This window comes from Diabrotica virgifera, chromosome 1, assembly GCF_917563875.1.
Source record: "Diabrotica virgifera virgifera chromosome 1, PGI_DIABVI_V3a".
Lineage (NCBI taxonomy): Eukaryota > Metazoa > Arthropoda > Insecta > Coleoptera > Chrysomelidae > Diabrotica > Diabrotica virgifera.
In genome coordinates, this window is record NC_065443.1 from 58,843,813 (window position 1) to 58,866,450 (window position 22,638).

Consider the following 22,638-nt stretch of genomic DNA (forward strand, 5'->3'; position numbering starts at 1 on the left):
TATAGGAAGAAAGAGAGTATCCTGGTTGAAGAACTTAAAGAACTGGTTTAAATGCAGTTCTATAGAACTTTTCAGAGTAGCGGTAGATAGAGTAGAGATAGTGATAATGATATCCAACCTCCGACTGGAGGACGGCTCTTTAAGAAGAAGAAGATTACGTTAGACGTAGAACTGAATGTGGGACGAAGGATAGAGCTGTTAGAAGTTGTTGGAAGGACCACCAAGGTAGAAGAAAACCGAGAAGATGGAAGTACGGTGTGTCAGAGGACTTTAGAGAGAAAGGTTTGGTCGAAGAAGGCACGATGGACAGAAATAAGTGGCAAACAAAAGTAAGGTCAAGTTAAGTCATTTATTATATCACATTTACCACCAAATATGTTTGATATACTTATTAGAGAAAAATGGTCAAATTTTCAGTACATATTTACCGATGGGTCAAAAGACGCAAATGGAACCTGTGCAGTATTCCACGAAAATAAAAATTACCATCATCAATATAGCCTATCCATTGACTGCTCAATATACACAGCAGAAATGATAGCAGTAATGTTTGCTGTTCAGTATGTACTACTGAATCCAACTAGCAATTATGTTATATTTACTGACAGTAAAAGCGTGGTGGACAGATTAAGTAACATTCAAACAGTCAAACACATAAACCACATTGAATTGAATATACTTAAAACTCTGTTTGAAATTACACAATTAGGAGTAAATGTAACAATTTCTTGGATTAAGGGTCACTCGGGAATAAAAGGCAATGAAATAGTTGACAATTTTGCTAAATCAGTTTATGTGATCGGAGAAAAAATAAACAAAAATTTAATTCCAGCTTCAGATATTGATACTTTTAGCAGACAAAAACTTAAAAATAATTGGCAATTGCATTACAGAGAATGTTATACTGGCTCAAATTTTGCTCATTGTAACCCTAAGATATTCTCAAAAAGATGGTTTTACACAGAATATAACAGATATTTTATAAAGACCATTAATCGGCTGAGAGCCAATCATGCTCTTACGCCATATTACATGCATAGAATCGGCTTGTCAGATACTCCCAATTGTACTTGTGGCAAAATCGGAGATCTAACACATGTCATATTAGAATGTCATTTAAACATAAATAACATAAACGACCTTTTTAAGGAATTAAAAGAGTTAAAATGTTTTTTCCCAATAAACCTTAATACTTTAATATTTAAAAATGATATGGAAATTCTTCATCTCATTTATAAACATGTTAAATTATGTAAATACAAGTTGTAAACGTAATATAATAGGCATAATTTGTTAATGTGGTTTGAAAAAATTAAAAAAAAATATATAAAAAACACATAATAAAATAATAACAAAAAATAATATATAAAAAAATAGAAACAAAAATAAAAAAGAATAGAAAAAAAGAAGTAAAAAAAGTGTTTCGCACAAATTAAAATATATATTAAAAAAACAGTAAAATAATTAAAAAAAAACAAAATAAAAAAAGCTACACAATGTACCAATGTATCTATAAAAATAATATTGTAGAATATACTTATGTTTTAAGAAATTTATGACTATGAATCTGCAATCAATCACAAACAAGTTAAGTTAAGTTAAAAAAAAGTTAAGTCAAGTCAAATTTATTGATCACATGCGACATTTTACAAAGTACATGTATGAGACAAGTCAAAGTTGCAGACATATATCTTAAAAGTAAATAAATTAATAAATATAATAAAAGATACTTAAAAGTTATTTTTAGAATATTATATGGCTCTAGCTCACAAATGTATTGATGTACACACCTCCGAAAGTTTGGCTGATGTAAATTCATTCGTATATATATTGGTAATTTGTTAAAGAAACTTATGGCAGCATAATGTGTGCTAACTTCCAACAAAACAGAACGATGTTGTGGAAGCATAAAGTGATTGGCTCTTAATCTTGTTAAATAAACATGGTTAAATTAAAATTTATTAAATTGTAATAATATTGTTTTGTCTAAAAATGCCTCTACAAGAATCTCTAAATTTCATTTTATACATTATCCTAATAGCTCTTTTCTGAAGTACGAATATCTGCTCTAATTCAGAGGTACAACCCCAGACTTCAATGCCATATTTGGCTATTGAGTAAAAGTGGGCAAAGTATACTGCTTTAATATCGATGTATTAAAGAGACGTGAAAGAATTCTCAATGCATAACATGCGCTACTTAATCTGGATTTCAAATTAGAAATGTGGTTTGACCATTTACAATTACTGTCTAAAAGGACCCCCAAAAACTTCGTGCAATCTGTTTTATCTATTGCTGTTTGTATAGTGACTTGATGGTTTAATAAATTATTTGACGTGAAAATCATATACTTTGATTTATCTTCATTCAAAACTAGTTTGTTGGATAAGAAATAACTGTTGATGGTGGATAGTATCTGTGTAGTTTTATTTTGCAAATTTTGATCAGATGTTCCTGTGACTAGAATGTTGGTATCATCTGCATAACTGATTATGTTAACCCCAGTCAGTGAATTAGTTACCAGAGCTATATCATTAATAAATACTATAAAAAGTAGAGGACCCAATACACTATCCTGAGGGACACCATAATGGATATCCAATGTGTTTGATTCGTTTACAAGTCCATTAGATGTTATCTTTACTTTTTGTCTTCTATTCTCTAGGTAGGAAGTAAACCGTCCTAGAACTATAGCACGAATACCAATCCCCTCAAGTTTTTTAGCAACAAATTATGATCCAACGTGTCAAAAGCCTTGGAAAAATCGAGAAATAAACCACATGCCTTCTCTCGTCTGTCCAAAGCAAAGGAATAGCGACCCCCGAAAATAGAAAAGCTGAGGAAGAAGAAGAAGAACAGATCCAGAACATACGAATATTGATAGAGAAATACAACGAATGCAATGTACTACAGTTGTTTCTGTAGAATTTTCTGAATATCACAAGACCTTTGATCCAGTATATTCCATTTATTTAATGTTACATAGCTCTTGCTCACATTAAATCCGTGTTAGTGCTCAGCTTCAGGCGTGGTGTGTATTATTTTTTTCTAGCTTTTTTCTGCCCCTTTATTAATTTAACTTGAATATTATAATTGGATTTGAACCAGTTTACCAAGCAGAAAAAAATAAATATTCAAACCCATTTAGAATGAACACATCAACTTTTTTTGGCACATATTTCGAAATACATTTCCCTAATTACCATTTCCTGCTAGTAATTGTTTTGGCGTATATTAGCTGTAATTTTCCACTGTTTTAATTGGCTAATAAGTTATCATTGTATAAATCAATGTTCAAATTAGTTTCAACAAACGACTTTAGTGTGTGGTCCAGTTTAATCGTAGAGGGATTTAACGTTTCCAATCATAATTAATTCCCGGTATCTGAATTGGACATGGCAAAATTGTCATTTCGTCATAAAGTTGATGTTAGCGCTTACTAGAAATTTGAAGTATATGACAAACCTAATAGTTTTATTAGACAAGGCGAAAACGGCGGGTTCGAAGGGAAAAATATTCCCATGAGATTTTTTTGCATGATCACATTCGTGAGATATCCCAGAATAAGGCTCAAGAAGTCGCCCACGTGAAAAGTGGGCCAATTTTTTTTTTAATAATTTTTTTTTAATCAGATTGCAAGGATCAATATTTTTGGCCCGAACAATTTTTCTTTAATTTTTTGGACCATTCTGGACAAAAAAGGTCTCTTATAATTTTTCTCTAAAGTTGATCGTTTTCGACTTATAAGCAATTTAAAATTGAAAAAAAAACGAAAAATGGCGATTTTCAAGGCTTAATAACTCGGTTAAAAGTTATTATCATGAAAGTCAATATATGACTAAATCAAAGTTTAAAGCCCCCCCCTACAAGATCCTGAAGAAATTTTTGTCATTATCTTATTACTAAGCTGTTATTTTTAAGTAATAATAATAAGCGCCATGCACGTGTGCGGCCGCTGTAAATTCTGAGTGCGAGAGAGAAGCCATTCCAGCAGTCCAATTGTGCATCTTACTCGCACTCACATTTACAGCGGCGTCAATGCGATCTAACCGGTCATTGTTATTAATTAAAAATAACAGCTTAGTAGTAAATTAATGACACAAATTTCTTCAGGATCATGTAGCGGCGACTTAAACTTTGATTTAGTCACTTTCTGACTTTCATAATAATAATTTTTAACCGAGTTATTAAGTCTTAAAAATGGCCATTTTCGCGTTTTTCAAATATAAAATTGCTTATAACTCGAAAAAGATCAACTTTAGAGAAAAATTATAGAAGACCTCTTTTGTCCAGAATGGTCCAAAAAACCTAAAAAAAATTAGTCCGGGCCAGAAATATTGATTTTTTTAATTTGATTAAAAAATTTTTTTTTTTTTAAATTGGCCCAGTTTTCACGTGGGCAACTTCTTGAACCTTATTCTGGGATGTCTCACGAATGTGATTATGCAAAAATATCTCATGGGAATATTTTTCCCAACGAACCCGCCGTTTCCGTCTTGTCTATATCAACATTTTTAATATTGGGATTTTTCGTTTTAAATTTTTAATATGTTAGGTATATCTAGTGCACCCAATGAAAGTATTTGGCTCCGAATTCCGTTTTAATATACAGTGAGCACGTAAAGGTTGGAATAAATTCATTTTCTCGGGAACGGACGATTTTGAAAAAAAAATCCCGAAACAGGTCAATTTTTATTCTTAAATTTCGACTTTTTGGCATATATGTATCATACTAGTGACGTCACCCATCTGGGAGTGATGACGTCATCTACAATTTTTTTAAATAAGAATAGGGGTCGTGTGATAGCTCATTTGAAAAGTAATTCAATTCTCTATTCAGTAATATAAACATTAACATAACTATTTATACAGGGTGCCCAAAAAATTTTTTTTAATTAAATTTATTGACATAAAAAGAAGAATGTGTGTAATTTATTTAACTCAAAATACATTTTACTGCTATCACAAAACGGGAAATAATGTTTATTCGACAAATAAATATTGCTTTCTGTTTACATTCGTTATTAAATCCGCCACCCACCTTCCTCTTGACAGATGAACATTTAATTTTAGCGAAAAGCAAAGATTATTTTTCAAATAAACATTTTTTAGCCGTTTTTTGAGAGCAGTAAAATGTATTTTGGACTAAATAAATCACATGCATTCTACTTTTTATGTCCATAAATTTAATTAAAAAACATTTATTTGGACACCTTGTACAAATAATTATGTAAATGTTTATATTACTGAATAGAGAATAAAATTACCTTTCAGATGAGCTATCACACGACCCCTATACCCATTTAAAAAAATCATCGATGACGTCACCACGCCCAGATGGGTGACGTCACTAGTATGATATATATGCCAAAAAGTCGTAATTTAAAAATAAAAATTGACGTGTTTCGGGATTTTTTTCTAAAATTGTCCATTCTCAAGAAAATGAATTTATTCCAAACTTTACGTGCTCTCTGTATAAATTTACTTGATATTTTCAATAGCTCACGAAACAAAGTCTACTATGTCACGAAACAAAGTATACCCTATGCCGAAATATGATTTTATCTTGGGGGTGATTCCTACCACTTCTTGGAGGTAACATTTTTTTTGGTCCATATAACCCTGGAAATCGTTAGAGGACATAATTTAGGCAAAAATTGTGCTACATTTTTTTAAACAAAATTTGACATTTTTATTGAAATATGACACCTTTTCTGACAGTTTTTTGCAAATAACTTTCAAACTATACATTTAACGAGAAAACTGTATAAAACATGTTTGTAGCTTACAGAAAAACAAGAAGATAAGGGTTTTCAAAAATCTTCTAGTTACAATATGTCGTTTTGTAAGTGAATGGAGACTTTTTTTGTAAATGCTCGAATCTAATTCAACTTGAAATAGCAGAAAAATGATCGATTTTGTAGTACTGTTTGTACACTATTTGTAGTACTTGAAAAGACCTTTAAACGTTAAGACTATCATCACTTTTAGATTTTTTACAGCCGAACAAATAAGGCGGACTTAAAAGTACAGTCGGGAAGTAAAAATCTAAAAGTGATGGATTAAAGTAAAATGTTGATTGCATTCAAACTATGCGAGATACGGTGTAAAAGAGATTGATCACTCATATATTTTGAGAAAAAATGACCAGTACATATAATATTCTGCTCATACTATACTATACAATATCTAAATATGTATTGTTTAACTCCGCATTCACCAGAATTTAAACACATCTTTTAATGCTATGTCTATGCTCAAAAATTCGGACATATTTTTTTCATTACTTTAAGTTAGGTTGATAGCGCGAATATCCCCTTTCTAGCGCCCCTTAACCCTTTATCTTTTAAAAACTAAAGATTTTGAATTCATGTGATTAATTTGGTTTTATAATTCTTCAAATTTGATTTAAAATTGTTTTAAAAATGGATACGGTATCTTTAAAATGAAATAAGTTATTGTAAAAAAAACCAAACATCTTTTTTTTAATTTTGGAGCAAATACGAATTTTGGAGAAGATGTGAAGGGATCTCGGTATACCGACTTCTCACTTTTCACAGCTGCTGGTGTAAAGCACTGCTGCAAAATTGCATCACTCGTATTAGATGCTTTGGACGAGCACATTAAGAGAGTTTGTTACCAAATCCAAATTTGGCTAGGCGATGAAGCTCTCAATCCACTTGATTGGCAATGGAATAATCCTATTGGATATTTGCAGCCCACGAAAATGTTTAAATCCCCTGCGTCGGTCTCAAGAATTACTGGAAATAATTTTTGGAAAAGTTAAAGACTAGAACTTCGAAAAATGTTCAAACAACTGAGCCTGACTATAAACCAAGAAACAACCAAGCATATGGAAATGAGAGGGGAAAATGCAGAAGAAAATAAATGGATCACTCTAACGACGAATGACAGAGAGTATAAATTTGAGAAGGTAACTGAATTTGAGTACCTTGGAATAACCGTTACAAATAGAGGAGACGAAGAGAGAAAAATTGATAAACGGTTATTGAAAGCTAGCAAAGCAGTAGGATCATTAAATGCACTGTTAAAGGCCAAAAACGTGTCCAGGACAGCCAAAATTTGAACTTACGAGACAATAGTGAGACCAACGGTGATGCATGTATGTGAAACTTGAACCATGAATCAGAAACAAGAAAAAAAGCTAGAGGTTTGGAAGAGAAAAAGTTTTTGGTGGTATCAAGGAAGCTAACGGGGAATGGCGCAGAAGAACAAACCAGGAGCTAATGCAGATATATAAGAGACCCAAAATAACACAGAAAATCAGGGCGCAGAGAGTTAGATGGTTGGGACATGTTTCACGAATGCCACAAGAAAGAAACGTCCTAAGAGTTTTGTTAGCAGGAGAACAAGGGAAGAAAAGAAGAGAGAGACCACGAAGGAAGTGGTTGGATGCCGTCCGGACTGACATAGAAGAAATGGGTACAAGAGACTGGAGAGAACAAGTGAAAGACCGGAAAAAGTGGAAGACTTTAGTAAAGACTATCGAAGCCAAGGGCCTCTAAGGCCTGTAGCGCTGTTATCTATATAATTTTTTGCAATTGCAAAAAAGAATGTAGGCCGTCATCCGTCATACACCTGCAGAAAGATCGGGCTATTTGTAACGCTACATATGGGAGAGATGTGCGAAAACAGTGCTCCAACCTCTGATAAAGATGAGGAAGAAACGATGATCGTGACGACAGTGATATACAGGGTGTCCCGAAAAGATTGGTCATAAATTATACCACAGGTTCTGGGGTCAAAAATAGGTTGATTGGACCTCACTTACCTTTATACAATAGTGCACACAAAAAAAGTTACAGCCCTTTGAAGTTACAAAATGAAACTCGAATTTTTTTCATATATCGAAAACTCTTAGAGATTTTTTATTGAAAATGGACATGTGGCATTTTTATGACAGCAACATCTTAAAAAAAATTAAAGTGAAATTTGTGCACCCCATATAAATTTTATGGGTGTTTTGTTCCTTTAAACCCCCCCAAACTTTTCGGTACGTTCCAATTAAATTATTATTGTGGCACCATTAGTTAAATACAATGGTTTTAAAACTTTTTTGCCTCCTAGTACTTTTTCGATAAACCAGTGTTTATCGACATATTTTGAATATTTGTCGAATCCACCACATATTTGTATATGGTTAAGTACGATTATAGAGACCTGTTAATAATATGAAAATTTATTTATAATTTACATTTTTAGGTATATTTTGGAAAAGAAGCCATATCTCGATAAAACAAGACTAAGAGTCAAAAAAGTTTTAGAAATACTGTGTTTAACTAATGGTACCGCAGTAATAGTTTAATTGGAACGTACACAAACATTTGGGTGGTTTAAAGGAGCAAAACCCCCATAAAATTTTTATGTAAATATATTAAAAAAGAAACCGCATCTCGATAAAAACTGGTTTATCGAAAAAATACTAAGAGGCAAAAAAGTTTTAAAAACGTTGTGTTTAACTAATGGTACCACAATCATAAATTAATTGGAACGTACACAAAAGTTTGGGGGGGTATAAGCGAACAAAACCCCCATAAATTTTTTATGGGGTGGACAAACTTCACTATGATTTTGTTTTAAGATGTTTCTGTCATATGAATGATACATGTCCATTTTCAATAAAAAATCTCTAACAGTTTTCGATATATTAAAAAAAATTGATTTTCATTTTGTAACTTCAAAGGGCTATAACTTTTTTTATGAGCACATTTGTACTAAGGTAAGTTACGTTCAATCGAACTATTTTTGACCCCAGAATGTGTGGTATAATTTATGACCAATCTTTTCGGCACACCCTGTAGATTAGAATAAGTAAGTGACTTGACTGTTTGTCTTTAAAGCTCTAAAACAATTTTATCTATTTTTGTACAAATTTTTTGTATAAATTTTATTATTTTTTTTCTACAAAGATAATTTTTTTTCTACTTTCATATTTTCACATGAGGGGTAGTTTTAAGGGATGCAACATTACAAAAAGATATTTTTATTATATGTAAATGACAAAAAGTATCAATGTCGTGTAAATAAGGAGATAAATACTATTAATTAAACTACATTAAACGATATTAAAGTACTTTGATTTACATTATAACTAGTTTTATTCCATTTTGACAATAAGGGGTAGTATTAACCCCCTAAAAAATAATAAACATATATTGGAATATGGAGACTTCGAACTAAAAGGTACTTATAGAGCCTACTCCCAAAATTTCATCGAAATCGATGCATTGGGTTGGGATATAAATCGGAGATAATATCCTATTTTTGCCCTCATTGACTGAAGTAATAACAGGTTTTGAAAAATTCACAGATTACAGCCCAGTCGGGATCTGTTTAACGTTGGTTTTAATCAGTCGAGCTATAAATTTGTATAGAAATGTCTCCCAAAGGATATTTATAATTAGAAATTGAATATGTTCCATCTGAAAAAGTTGTGGAGGATTTAGAAAAATTTTTAGAACGAAAAATAATCGACTTACACCCCCTTTTTAACCTTTTATCTTTATATTTTTTAATAAACATTATATCTACGACAAAAATTGTTTCAACTTAATTTTCTATCAATAGTTTATTTATGCATTATGCACTTAGCAAACCAATTTTTCCTGTACACATAAATGAAACTCGAGGAAAAATTCGTGAAACGTTTTGAACGTTTGTTCAAACGAACTCGTGAAATTAGATAAATAAATTTTCTGAAATCTTCATATAAACAAATTATTCTTAGGTATAAGGAATATTATTCAACATAATATGTTCTTTTGATTTAAAGGGCGTAGGTGCAAAATTTCGCGCCAGAGGGTTTTAAATGCTTTAATTTTTTTCGAATCCTGTGAAAACTAATTAGTATTTCTGAAAAATTTAAACGCATAATGCAAGATTGCATTATTACCGAGGGCTAAAAGTCCCTGAAAACTTTTATAATGTTTATTTTAATAAGTTACAGGGGTAAAAAAAAAGAGAAAATTTGGTGTGATTTTTAATTTTAAATATCTCATTCAAAATAAATTTTTTGATTATTCTAAGGGACTTTTGGCCCTCGGTAAAAATGTAATTTTTCATTCAACGTTTAAATTTTTCAAAAATACTTATTAGTTTTTTCAGGATTCTAAAAAATGAATGCACTTAAAACACATCGACGCAAAATTTTACGCCTACGCCCTTTTAGGAAAGTACATATTTTAGAAAGAGGGCCAAATAATATTAAAAAATGTATATTGGAGACGACTAATATATTAAAAAACATCTAAACTGTATTAACAATAATACAAACATATAGTCAATCGGTGTAACTCAAAAAACAAAATGAAATAAATGGCTTTTTATTATAATTGATTATAAAAAAAAAACAACTCTTGTAAATTAAAATAATACATTTTCAATGAACACAAATAAACATCAACGGGTTATAATAACCTCCTTATAGTTAAAATAATATTTTTTTAAACTATTATAGAAATCGAAGCACTAAAACCAATGTAAAATGTAATTTTTGTTGCAACTAAATTGTGATTTAATCTCATATAATTGATATTTAATTTAAACATGCCATAAGAACATAGTTTCAGAACTTCTTTATTATTACCAAACCACTAATCTCATTTATTGAGCAATTTACTGCTATGTAGTAGAAGCTATGTAGCTGTATTCAGCTGCTGTAACAAACTCACAATAGAATACAACAATATCTGGTTACCGATATTGAAAGAACTTACAAATAGTAATATATCAAAACTAATGAGTTAATGGCAGGTTCTACGCATAATATATTATCTATGATTAACTAGAACTAGAACAAAACACACAATTAACAATTTATAGAGAAAGATCAGAATTTGATATCAGAGGGGGGTTTAACAATTTTTAATAACCAGAAAGCCTTAACCTTTTAAGGCTTTCTGCTAAACAAATGGCAATACGGCTTATGCATAAAAGACGAGACCAAGTAATTATTTCTGTCACAGTTCCTTAGCCAACACCTTAATATCTCGTTGGCCAACTTAAACTTACAACTCGAAGTCAAGTTAGCTTTTTTTTCAGTCAAGTTAGTGGCACTGGCAAAGCCAGAAGGCCAGACATATTTTCTTATAGTTTTATCAACCAATTACATTATAATACATGGTACATTTGGATACAAAAATTTTAGTGTTGAAATGTTCGGCACAAAAACACTTGGATGAACCCAAACAAATCTTTATTTGACTACATATCAAATACAACTGGTTAATTCGTTTACCTGTAAACTAACTAAAATATAATGCGATAATTAGCAATACATGAGCGTCGCGAGTGGGGTTTATAATTAAATGGCCAATACATTACATCACCCCATCCTAAAATCCTACTTATAACTAAATTTAGGAACACAACAAAACTAAACTCCTAAATAATATATTTCGAATCCAAAACGTTTTGGTTCTTTTCTAGATCTTATTGGACGTCTATGTGGGATGCCTTGGATAACATCACTATCATTTTGAGAGTCTAGCTGAGGCTTCCCACCTAGATTTCCTGTTGAGTTTGTAGCGGCTTGGATAACATTTTCCTCGTTATTTTGAATATTATTTTCCTCTGAACTATCGTGCATCGTCTCCGCAGAGGTAACACCTTCTAAATTACTATTAAAAACTATTTTAATTTGATTATAATGTATTTTCCACGTAAGTTTACTCCCTAACGGATTTACCAAATATGATCTTCTACCTAAAATTCGTAAAATCTTTGCTTTGCTCCACGACACCTTGGTGTTTCTATAATCTTTAACTAAAGCTATATCCCCACTACAAACTCTACCTGTCTCCTCCCCCTATAATATTTCTTATTATTTTCTTGCGCTTGCATTAAGTTACGTCTAATTTGTGTTAAATCAACTGGGTTTGATTGTTGGTTTTGTAAATCATCAGGTTTAATTAAATCTAGACGCGTTCGCAAAGCCCTTCCAAAAAATATCTTAGCGGGAGAAGTACCTGTCGACAGGTGCACTGTGTTCTTATATGTCAATTAAAATTTAGACAATGATAGATTAATATTCCTTTGATCAATATCTTTTAACAAAAAATGCTTGACTGTTTTAACGCTATTTGCAGCAGCACCGTTGCAATGTGCTGAAAAAGGAGGTATTGTTATATGTTTAATACCATTAATTAAAGTAAAATATTTAAATTCTTGTGATGTTAGCTGCGGGCCGTTATCGCTGACAAGTACTTCCGGTAAACCATAACGAGCAAAACACTCCCTAAGTTTAGCAATCGTAGCCATTGAGGTGACTGAAGACATTGGACAAACTTCTACCCATTTAGAAAAAGCATCCAAAATTATAAGAAAATGAGTTTTTCGTGTTTCGGCAAAATCTATATGCACGCGTGACCAAATATTTTGAGGAATTCTCCAGCCTTGTAAGGGAACCTTAGGAGGATCTGCCTGCATGTGCTGACATGGAATGCAGTTCTTGCTGAGAACTTCAATTTCTGTATTTAATGATGGCCACCAAATATCAGACCTAGCTAATAATTTCACCTTAACTATACCAAAGTGAGCTGAATGCAATTCATTCAGTAATTAATTTCGTAGTTTACTAGGAACAATTACTCTTTGTCCCCACAATAAGACGCCGTCTTCAATAGTTATTTCATTTCGTTTAAGGAAATAGGGTTTAATTTCTAATTCAACATTTGTGGGCCATTTGGCCATAACATATTCAGTTACACGAGACAAAATCGGATCTAATTTTGTTTCTTTCTTTATATCACTCACATTAATAGGAATTTCTTCGCTTTCTGCTAAATAATTTAAATTAACAGTTTCCTCTATATTAAACTTAGAAGAATCTAGCCTTATCGACTTATTTGAAGGCAATCTACTTAAAAAGTCTGCTACATTTTTTTGTGTCGATACATGCTTTATGTTAAAATTGAAACCACTTAAAAATATTGCATATCGCTGCAATCTATTGGCCGCCGTAACCGGTATCCCATTTTTAGGGCCAAAAATGGACACTAACGCCTTGTTATCTGTGATTAAATTGAACTTCTTCCCATATAAAAATTGGTAGAAACGTTTGATTCCCCACACTATAGCAGTTGCTTCTTTATCTAGAGTCGAATAAGCCTTTTCGGTATCGCTGAGCGTTCTACTAGCAAAATAGATTAGTTTCTCGCTACCATCTTTCAAACTATGCGAAAGAACAGCTCTGATCCCATAATCTGAACTATCAACCGTTAAATTTAATTCTAAGGTTGGGTCGTAATGAACTAATACTAGATCTGAAGCTAACATTTGTTTAATAGTGTCAAAAGCTAATTGACATTCTTCATCCCAGTGCCAAACTACATTTTTTTTTTTTTTTTTATTAATGGCTTTGACTTAGTCAATTAGCCAGACTATTTGTTTTTTTTTGTATGGTATTACAATAACAATTTTAAGTTAATATCTAAGCCTACTTATTATCTAAATTTACAGGGTGTTATAATATATTAATGAATACATTTTTCAATTTTGTGTGATATTTTTACAATTTTTAATTTTATTATCTAAGCCTATTTAAAATTTAAATTTACAGGACGTTACATATTCGTAAAGACATTTTAACGTCTGCTTATTTTTTGGAAAAAGAATTTCGTTTAAATTGACAGGTAAAGGACAATTTAGATCAATTAACTTTTCATACATCACTTTAATATTTTGTCTGTACTGTCCACACTCCAATATTAGGTGCTGTAGATCTCCCATTCCACCACAGGCGCAATATGGGTTATCACTGATACCTATGCTGTGTTTGTATGCTGGGGTGAGTGCGTGATTTGACCTCATTCTGTTTATTGTTTTTATAAATAGCCTATTTGATTCTTGTTTAAACCATCTCTCATTGGGAATTAGTGGTTGGCAATTTCTAAAATTTATTCCCGTTGTACTTTGGTTATATACACGTTGCCAATTTTGTTTGCAGTGGTTTTTACTGATATTATCTATATCGGTTACTGGTAGAAGTATGTTGTTTATGTTTCGTTTGGTTAAAGCTGCAGATTTAGCTAATTTGTCGACTTCTTCATTTCCAAATATTCCAGAATGTCCTTTAACCCAACAAATAATAATTGAACTGCCCGAGGAAGTAATATCATAATATAGACTCTTAATTTCTATCTCAATGTGGTTTAGACTTTTTGTCGATTGGATAGAAGTGAGTTTGTCCACAATACTTCTACAATCCGTGAAAATGATATAATTGTCCATACCAACAGAGGCTATATATTTTAGCGCAAGTAATAAAGCTGATAATTCGGCAGTATATATTGAAGCTTCATTAGGCAATCGGCATGATTCTTTGTATTCAGAATTCCAGTGATATATTGCACTTCCGGTTCTATTTTGAATTTTGGAGCCGTCAGTAAAAATATATTGAAACATAGGCCACTTGTCTTTAATTATTTTGTTGATAATACTGCCTGGAAGGTTTGAATCCATGTAATTTGTTTGTATTATCTTGGAAAAGAGAGTTTCAGGAGGTTTAGTGTAAATTGGAGGTATTTTATTTTTGTATATTTGGTGTTCATACATTGTCAATTTTCTATAGCTTTCAACGTATATGGGGGTTTTTTTAGTACACCAATATTTGTGGTTTAAATCTAATATATTCAAGTTACGAATAGTCCTTAAGTAGCTGACGTTTTTTGAAATAGCTCTAGCTACAAACTTATCTGTACAAAACTGTCTACGTAGAGTAAGTGGTGGTTCCTTAGCTTCAATCTCAATAATAGTAATAGGAGTAGATTTTAAGTAACCGAGACAGAGTCTCAAACATTTATTCCTTTGGATTTCAACTTTATTAAGATATCCTGTTGACGCAGACCCATATAAATGACAACTATAGTCGAAAATTGGTCGAATCATTGAGCGATAGAATAGCAATGCAATATTCGGGTCAGCTCCCCAACCGGTTCTACAAAAATCTCTAAGGATATTCATAGAATTTTCTGATTTCTTTATAATATAATGAATTTGATCCTTCCATAACAATTTACGATCCAAATACGTCCCAAGATATTTAACACAATTTTTTATCGGAAATTCTATTCTACCTAATTTGAAGGTGCCTTGAGGAATTTGGCGTTTTTTGGAGAAAAAACAAATTTCAGTCTTTGTCGTTGATATGGATAAACCTAGAGAATAGTAAACATTTTTTACACAATCTAATGTAAATTCAAGTTGACGTCTACAAATGTCTAGAGAAGAATGGGAGGTGTACAACACAACATCATCTGCAAATTGTAAAATATTAGAGTGTGGAGGTACTATGTGTTCTAAATCTATATTGTACAATGAAAAAAGAAGTGGACTTAAAATACTACCCTATGGTATACCTATACTCGTTAACCTTGGTGGTAAAAGGTTCTCGTTTATTTTTAAGTAAGTCCATCTATTCTTGTACAAGGATACAATGAAATTTGAAATTTTAACTGGCATTCCAAGATCTACTAATTTTTTATAAAGAATGTCTAAATTGATGTTATCAAACGCTGAAGTTACATCTATAAATGCTGCAGCTGTCGACGCCTGATTTGTAAAATTGACCTGTAAAGAAGAGACTAGGGAAGTGAGAGCATCTTGTGTAGATCTGGATTTTCGAAAGCCGTACTGAGATTTGGGAAGGATATCTTCGGACTCAAGCCAGTATTCAAGCCGATTTTTGATTAATCTTTCTAGAGTTTTTAGTATACAGGAACTTAAAGATATGGGTCTGTAAGATTCAACTTTGTTATCTGGCTTTCCTGGTTTTTTTATAGGTAATACAATATAGTCCTTCCATGCTTTGGGAATTAAATTTTTGTTTTGCCATATAGTGTTAAAAATTTGTAGTAATGATAGTTTGTATTCTGTAGGTAGAAAATATAGCATAGAATATGATATACAGTCCATCCCTGGAGATGAACTATTATTTTGCTTGAGTCCATGATTTAATTCCCATAATTCAAATGGTTTCTCTAGATTGAAGTTTTCTCTGGGTACGGTAACTGTAGCTTCATTTATTTGACTTGGAACCCAAGGAGGTGAAATCTTGAAATGGAAATCTTCTATCGATGCAGCTTCGGTGTTTATCGGAAGTTGATTGGACTGCTTTCGGTTTTTGTAGCGATTTACTTTCTTCCAGACGTCGCTGATTGGAGTGTTGGAGTTTAAGCTTTCGCAGTAATTTATCCAAGTTTGTTTTTTTCTAATTTTAAAAGTTTTCTTTGCTAAGGCATCTAATTTTTTGTATTCAATTAGATTGTGAAGATTAGGATTTGTTTTATAACGTCTATATGCTGTTTTGCGGTTATTTGCAGCTGATTCGCAGTTATTATCCCACCATGGTTTTGGTAGCTTGTTTGTAGGATATTTGTTATTGTTGTATGATTTTGGAATTGAAATGGTTGCGCATCGGTTTATTTCGGCAACTAATTCTTCATAAGTTTGTGGTTGTTTTCCCGAATAAAAGTTCGATGAATACAAATTCCAATCTGCTTTATGCAAATTCCATCTTTTGTGTGTATTGTCACCAGGTTGTATTGCTTGTACCGAGTTTTCCAAGGCGATGATCAAGGGTAGATGATCAGAACCATGTGGATCTTGAATAACAGACCAAGTTAATTTAGATACAATGTCCTGGGTACATATTGTTATATCGATTGCTGATGGGCTGGAAGTTAGTGCAAGAGTTGGAGAACCATCATTTAAGTATAATAGATTACATTGTTCTATCGCCTCTAATAAAACTTTACCGTGAGTATCATTATTTTCGCAACCCCATGCCATGTTGTGAGCGTTGAAGTCTCCACCAATGATGAATGGAGAAGGAATGTGTTGAAAAAAATTGACCCATTCTTCAACCGTTACTCTAATACCTGGTTCTTTATATACGGATATTATATGTATAGGTTTCGTGATACACGAAAGTTCAACAGCTATGCAATTATAAGTAAAATTATAATTATCCAATAAATTTATCTCTTCTGTAATTATTTTATTTTTAATTAAAATTGCTGTGCCTCCGTACCCATCAGGGCGATCATATCTAAAACAATTATATCCTGAGAAGTTATAAAATTTTTCTGGTTTAAACTATGTTTCTGATAACATGGCCACATATACATTTTTTTGAATAAGTAAGGCTTCTAAATTTGGTTTATTAGAAACTGCTGAGCGACAGTTCCATTGTAAAAAGTTTATAGGGTTAGTTGTGTCTGACATGATGTTTGAAATAGTAAGTCTTCTTGTGAGATCGCTGCCGTACTTAAGTATTTATTAATATGTTGTGTAATCTCTGTTTTTGATTTGTCTAAATTTTCAGTGATTTTTAATGAACTAATTATGTTAAGAACCAATTCTAAAATTACATTATTTAATTGTGATGGTACTCCTTGTGTTTGCGAGTTTGTTGTATTTGTATGCTCTGTATATTTAGACGTATTATAAATACCACCTTTTTGTCTAGGAATATTTTCTTGAGAAAGTATTTCTTTTCTAGCTGATTCCAAAGGATTGGGAGAACTTGGCCGGTGTCGCTTAAAATTTATTTTTTCTGGGTTATTACTGCTGAAGAACATTTGTGAGGAGAATTTCTTTGATGATGAAGCTGATTGATTTGGAATTACTCGATAAGATTGCTCATTCTGATTAGAATTGGATGGTAAGGAAGAACTGCTATTTCTGGAAGCAATATTGGCATATGAAACTTTCGGAATTTGTTTACATGCATCAAAGGAATTTAGATTTAATGATGACATCGTATTCTTAATTTGTTTCTGTCTAGAAAATTCAGGACATGAACTTAGGTGTGTAGTCAAATGATTACCTTGACAGCTGAAACAAGTTGGAGTATATTCATTTACTGTACAATCTTTTGTATTATGGAAATCATGACATTTGTTGCACCTGGGACGTGCTTTACAATTAAATCCAAGGTGTCCAAAACGGAGACAAGAGAAACATAACAGAACTTTTTGAACATAGGGTTCAACGTCTTTGATAACTTTATTAATTGTGATATATTTAGGAAGAGTTTGTGCTTTAAAATTAACAATGCATGATTTTGTTGGAACTTTGTCTATTAATGTTTTATCTTCGATATGTTTCTCTACCTTTCTATTTATTCTTCTAACCGAAACTACTTCGAACTTACAGTGCATATCATATTGTTTAATTTTATTTTTGATATATTCTTCTGAAAATTCTATATCTATGTCCCTAATTATACCCTGTCTATGGAGTATAAACTTCGGAACGTAAACATCTAAATTGTTGTTTGTAAACAATGAGCAAGCTTTTTGATTGATTAAAAAATTGGCTGATTGGTAATCTTTAAATTTAATTCTAATTCTATTCTTGCCTATTGAATCAATACTAGTAATTTTGTTGTCTAAATTCGAAAAATTAGAGAGTATAATGTCGCCAATTTTGATAGCATTAAGTTGACCTTTAAAGTTCGGAGTATTATTTTCTATATATGCATGGAAAGGTCCTACGTCACTGCTCTGATATAGGAAATGTTCTCTTATATTGTCTGTAGAATTATCAGGTTTATTACTTACAGTTTCTCCTTTATTTTTTGATTTACCGTCACATGTGTTATTTATATTGATGTCACTTTTCTCTATATTATCATCTTGATCCATCCTGTTAATATCTGGAGGTTTATCTGGAGGTCTCCCTGCATAGTCCATATTAAATTTTAAAGTTTTTAATAATTGAACACTTTGTCGCTTCTAATTGACGTCTCCAAACGGAAACCCCAAATGGGGTAAAATAGATTCAAATACAATTAACTTCTAGGTTTTTCTTGGTCACTGGCAATAAAAAACTATTAAGGATGTAATAGATCGAGTTTTACAAGCCCAAAATATGTTATTTCGCTATTTAAATAGTAATTTTCAGGAGCTGTTTTTTAGATGACTGTATTTGACGTCCACATTTTGTTTTAAAAGCTTATATAAACAATGAACAATGTTTGGGAGATTTGGAATGAATCGATTATAATAATTTATACTTCCCAAAAACGATTTTAGTTGTGTCACATTCGTAGGTTCTGGGATATTCTCAATAGCCCGAATTTTATGTTGACTTTTATGCAAGGCCCTTTTATCAATTATAAATCCAAGATTTCGCGAAAAACGTACATTTTTCTTTTTTTACTGTAAGACCACATTCTTGTAAAATCGCTAAAACTTTACACAAATTCTTAGTGTGTTCTTCCCTATTCCTTCCTGTAATTAGAATATCATCTAAAAAAATAGATATACTTGGCATATTGAGAAATATTTGTTCCATAATACGTTGGAACTGGGATGGACCTGATACAACTCCGTACGGTAGACGATTAAATGCAAATTATAATCCCTTATGAGTACTAATAACCGTATATTTCCGACTATTTCACTCATCTTAAAATTTTCACATAATCTGACCAATCACAAACCAAAGACAGCTTGTGTTATCGCGAAAACACCAACTGTCTTTCAATTCTGATTGGTCTATCAGCTTCGTGTTTTCAACGACGTAACCATGGATACCGATCGCAAGCAAAGTTTGACGTTTGCCAAAAAAATTATTGTAGCTGTATACGTCAAAATGAGTCGTTTCGGTGGTACTTCAAACGAAGTTATAAACCAAAACATTGAAGAAAATATACCGAGTAACACAAGAAAATCTAAATCTTATATATGGAGACAATTTATGATGTTCTGCGTGGATCACAACTACAAATTAGATGCAGAAAATAACAACGAAAGACTAGCATTCATTCTAAAAGACTGGGCCTTCAACATGCGAAAAATTGATGGTAGTGATTACAAGGAGAGTGTTATTAAAACCATATGGAATACTACTGCAAAATTGGTACAAGAAAAATATTTCTGTGAGTATCAGAGACATATTGATCCCTTCAAAGATATAACCTTCAAGGAAGCGAGAGCGGCTCGTGATAGTAAGAGAAAATTGTTGCAAACTGTACCCGATAAAAGGAAAATGAGTTCTGTATTATGACTAATTGTGAATTATTCAAAAAATGGGTAGATTTGGGTTACCTAGATCAAATGTATTATTTTTAAATTCCTTCCTCTCATTCTACTGAATTTTTGACCTATCACTTTGTTCGTGAAATAGTCTAATAAAATACCACTCGTGATTTAATTTATCTTATAAGTCTGTCTTTTATTTCTAAACTCAACTGAGTTGCTTAAAGAAAACACCACTCGTCCTACGGACTCGTGGTGTTTTCAAGCAACTCAGTTTCGTTTAGAAGTAAATCGACAGACTTATCGCGAAGATTGAATCACTAGTGGTATTACTATTGACTATCTGGATGAATCACAACTTGCTGATAAGCTTGACTCAGGTCAATTTTAGAAAACTCTTGACCACACTGTAAATTAGCAAATAAATGATCGATCCGTGGTAACGGATATTTATCCGCTTCGATAAAAGGATTGATAATTATTTTGAAATCACCACAAATCCTAACACCTCCATCATTTTTTAAAATCGGTACTATGGGTGTTCCCCATTTCGAAAATTCAACTGGAGATATAATGCCCTCCTGGACCATTTTATCTAATTCCATCTCTACCTTGTTTCTTAAAGAAAAAGGAACCACTCTGGGTTTAAAAAATTTAGGTCTGGCATCTGGTTTAATATTAAATTTTAACTGAAATTTATTAAATGTGCCCAATTTGTCAGAAACTACAGTGGGAAAATCTTTCATTAACCACCCCATTATTTCATTATGTTTATCTGCTTCAATAAAATTTAGTTCCCTGAAACCCATATTATAACACCTAATAAAATTTCTACCTAGCAAGGCTGGAGTTTCTCGATGCATAACATAAAAATCCAAATTATTTGTTTGTTTTGAAAGTTACTGGTAAGTTAATTTTGCCCTTAAGATGAACCTTGTCTCCCGAAAAATTAACTAACGATACATTAACTTGAGATAACGGTTGTGTATTAAAATATTTGTTATAAATACTAAAAGGTAGGACAGAGACCGCGGCGCCCGAATCTAATTCAAATTTAAACAGTTTACCTCTAATACTGATATCAATATAAATTGGCGGATCATTATTTGCTGATATACATAATACAGATGATTCAGTTCCTTCTTCCAATAAATTTAAAAATCTATTTCTACATACCCGTTTTAAGTGTCCTCGAACGTTACATAAATTGCAGATATAATCCTAATAGGGACATACTGAAGGCGGATGTCTTTTAGCACACCTGAAACACCTTTGAACACTGAACTTATCACGATTAAAATTCGAACTATGTCTCTGCATCCCTGATGTTGAAGGTCTAGTCTCCTTAAATCGCCGTTCTTGTTGATGTGCTCTGCCATGTGATACTTGCAATATTTCCTTACTGCAACTTCCACTCGTTATTTGACACACCTCTCTTTCTTCTACTGGTTCCACTTTCACCACACTTCTGCTATCTACTTCGTTAATGCCAGTTGTTGCTGCTTCTTCAATTTGTGCTGTTTCCATAGCTTTAATCAATGTGATATCTGACTTCAGTGCAAATAGCGTATTCTTTACTTTTCCATCATTATATTTTGAAATAAACATATCTGTTAATTTCGTTTCCAAATTATTTCCAAATTCACAAGTACCGGCTAGTTTTTTTAAACGTACACTCCAATTTTGTACACTTTCACTTTTTGTTTTCGAAGCACCATAAATCTTTGCCCTTTCTACCCACACTAAACAAGTTTTGTTATAGTAGCTATCTAGGCTTTTTACAATGACATTAAATTCACATTCTTCAGGTTTTTTAGGCACGGACAAGTCGGATAACAAGATATAAGCTTCTTCTGAAAGGCTATATAACAAAATAGCTCTTTTAATATTAACATCTGTAATTTCTCTAGCGATGAAATATTGTTCTAGTCTTTTTATAAACACATTCCATTCACAAATTCTGGGATTAAATTCCAAATTTAACGATAAATCTAATTTTCCGTTTTTCGACATTTTCGACTTTAAAAACGTTTTTATCTTCGTCGCCATGAAATGTTCGGCACAAAAACACTTGCATGAACCCAAAACAAATCTTTATTTGACTACATATCAAATACAACTGGTTAATTCTTTTACCTGTAAACTAACTAAAATATAATGCGATAATTAGCAATACATGAGCGTCGCGAGTGGGGTTTATAATTACATGGCCAATACAACCCATATTAAGCTGCACCCCCCACCATGGCGAATAAAGTTCGGACTAGGCAAAAAATTTAGTGCTATTTATGTGCTAATTAGTTGCTCTATTCCGAATTTTGTTGCTCAAACCGTTTACCAGGAAATCGCGTTGAAAGTGGGGGGGTGCAGGTTAATGTAAAGCTGCACCCACCCACACCGAAAAAAGCTCAAACTTCTTGATTTTTTTTGGTGATAAATTTAGTGCTATTTATGTGCTAATTAGTTGCTCTATTCCGAAATTTGTTGCTCAAACCGTTTACCAGGAAATCGCGTTGAAAGTGGGGGGGTGCAGGTTAATGGAAAGCTGCACCCACCCACACCGAAAAAAGCTCAAACTTCTTGATTTTTTTTGGTGATAAATTTAGTGCTATTTATGTGCTAATTAGTTGCT

The 22,638-nt window shown here is 32.1% G+C and overlaps 2 protein-coding genes across 2 annotated transcripts in view; both read right to left on the minus strand.

The window, feature by feature from the left end:
• LOC126890785 (uncharacterized) overlaps positions 1 to 18,716 on the minus strand; it is a 60,321-nt gene extending 41,605 nt beyond the window's left edge. The window contains exon 1 of the mRNA XM_050659978.1: positions 17,474 to 18,716. Within this exon, the coding sequence (XP_050515935.1) occupies positions 17,474 to 18,716 (1,243 nt within the window). The remainder of the gene's footprint in view (positions 1 to 17,473) is intronic.
• The window catches only part of LOC114328744 (tyrosine-protein phosphatase non-receptor type 13-like), a 1,179,517-nt gene that overhangs the window by 762,279 nt on the left and 394,600 nt on the right, over positions 1 to 22,638 (minus strand). The gene's annotated exons all lie outside the window — the stretch shown is intronic.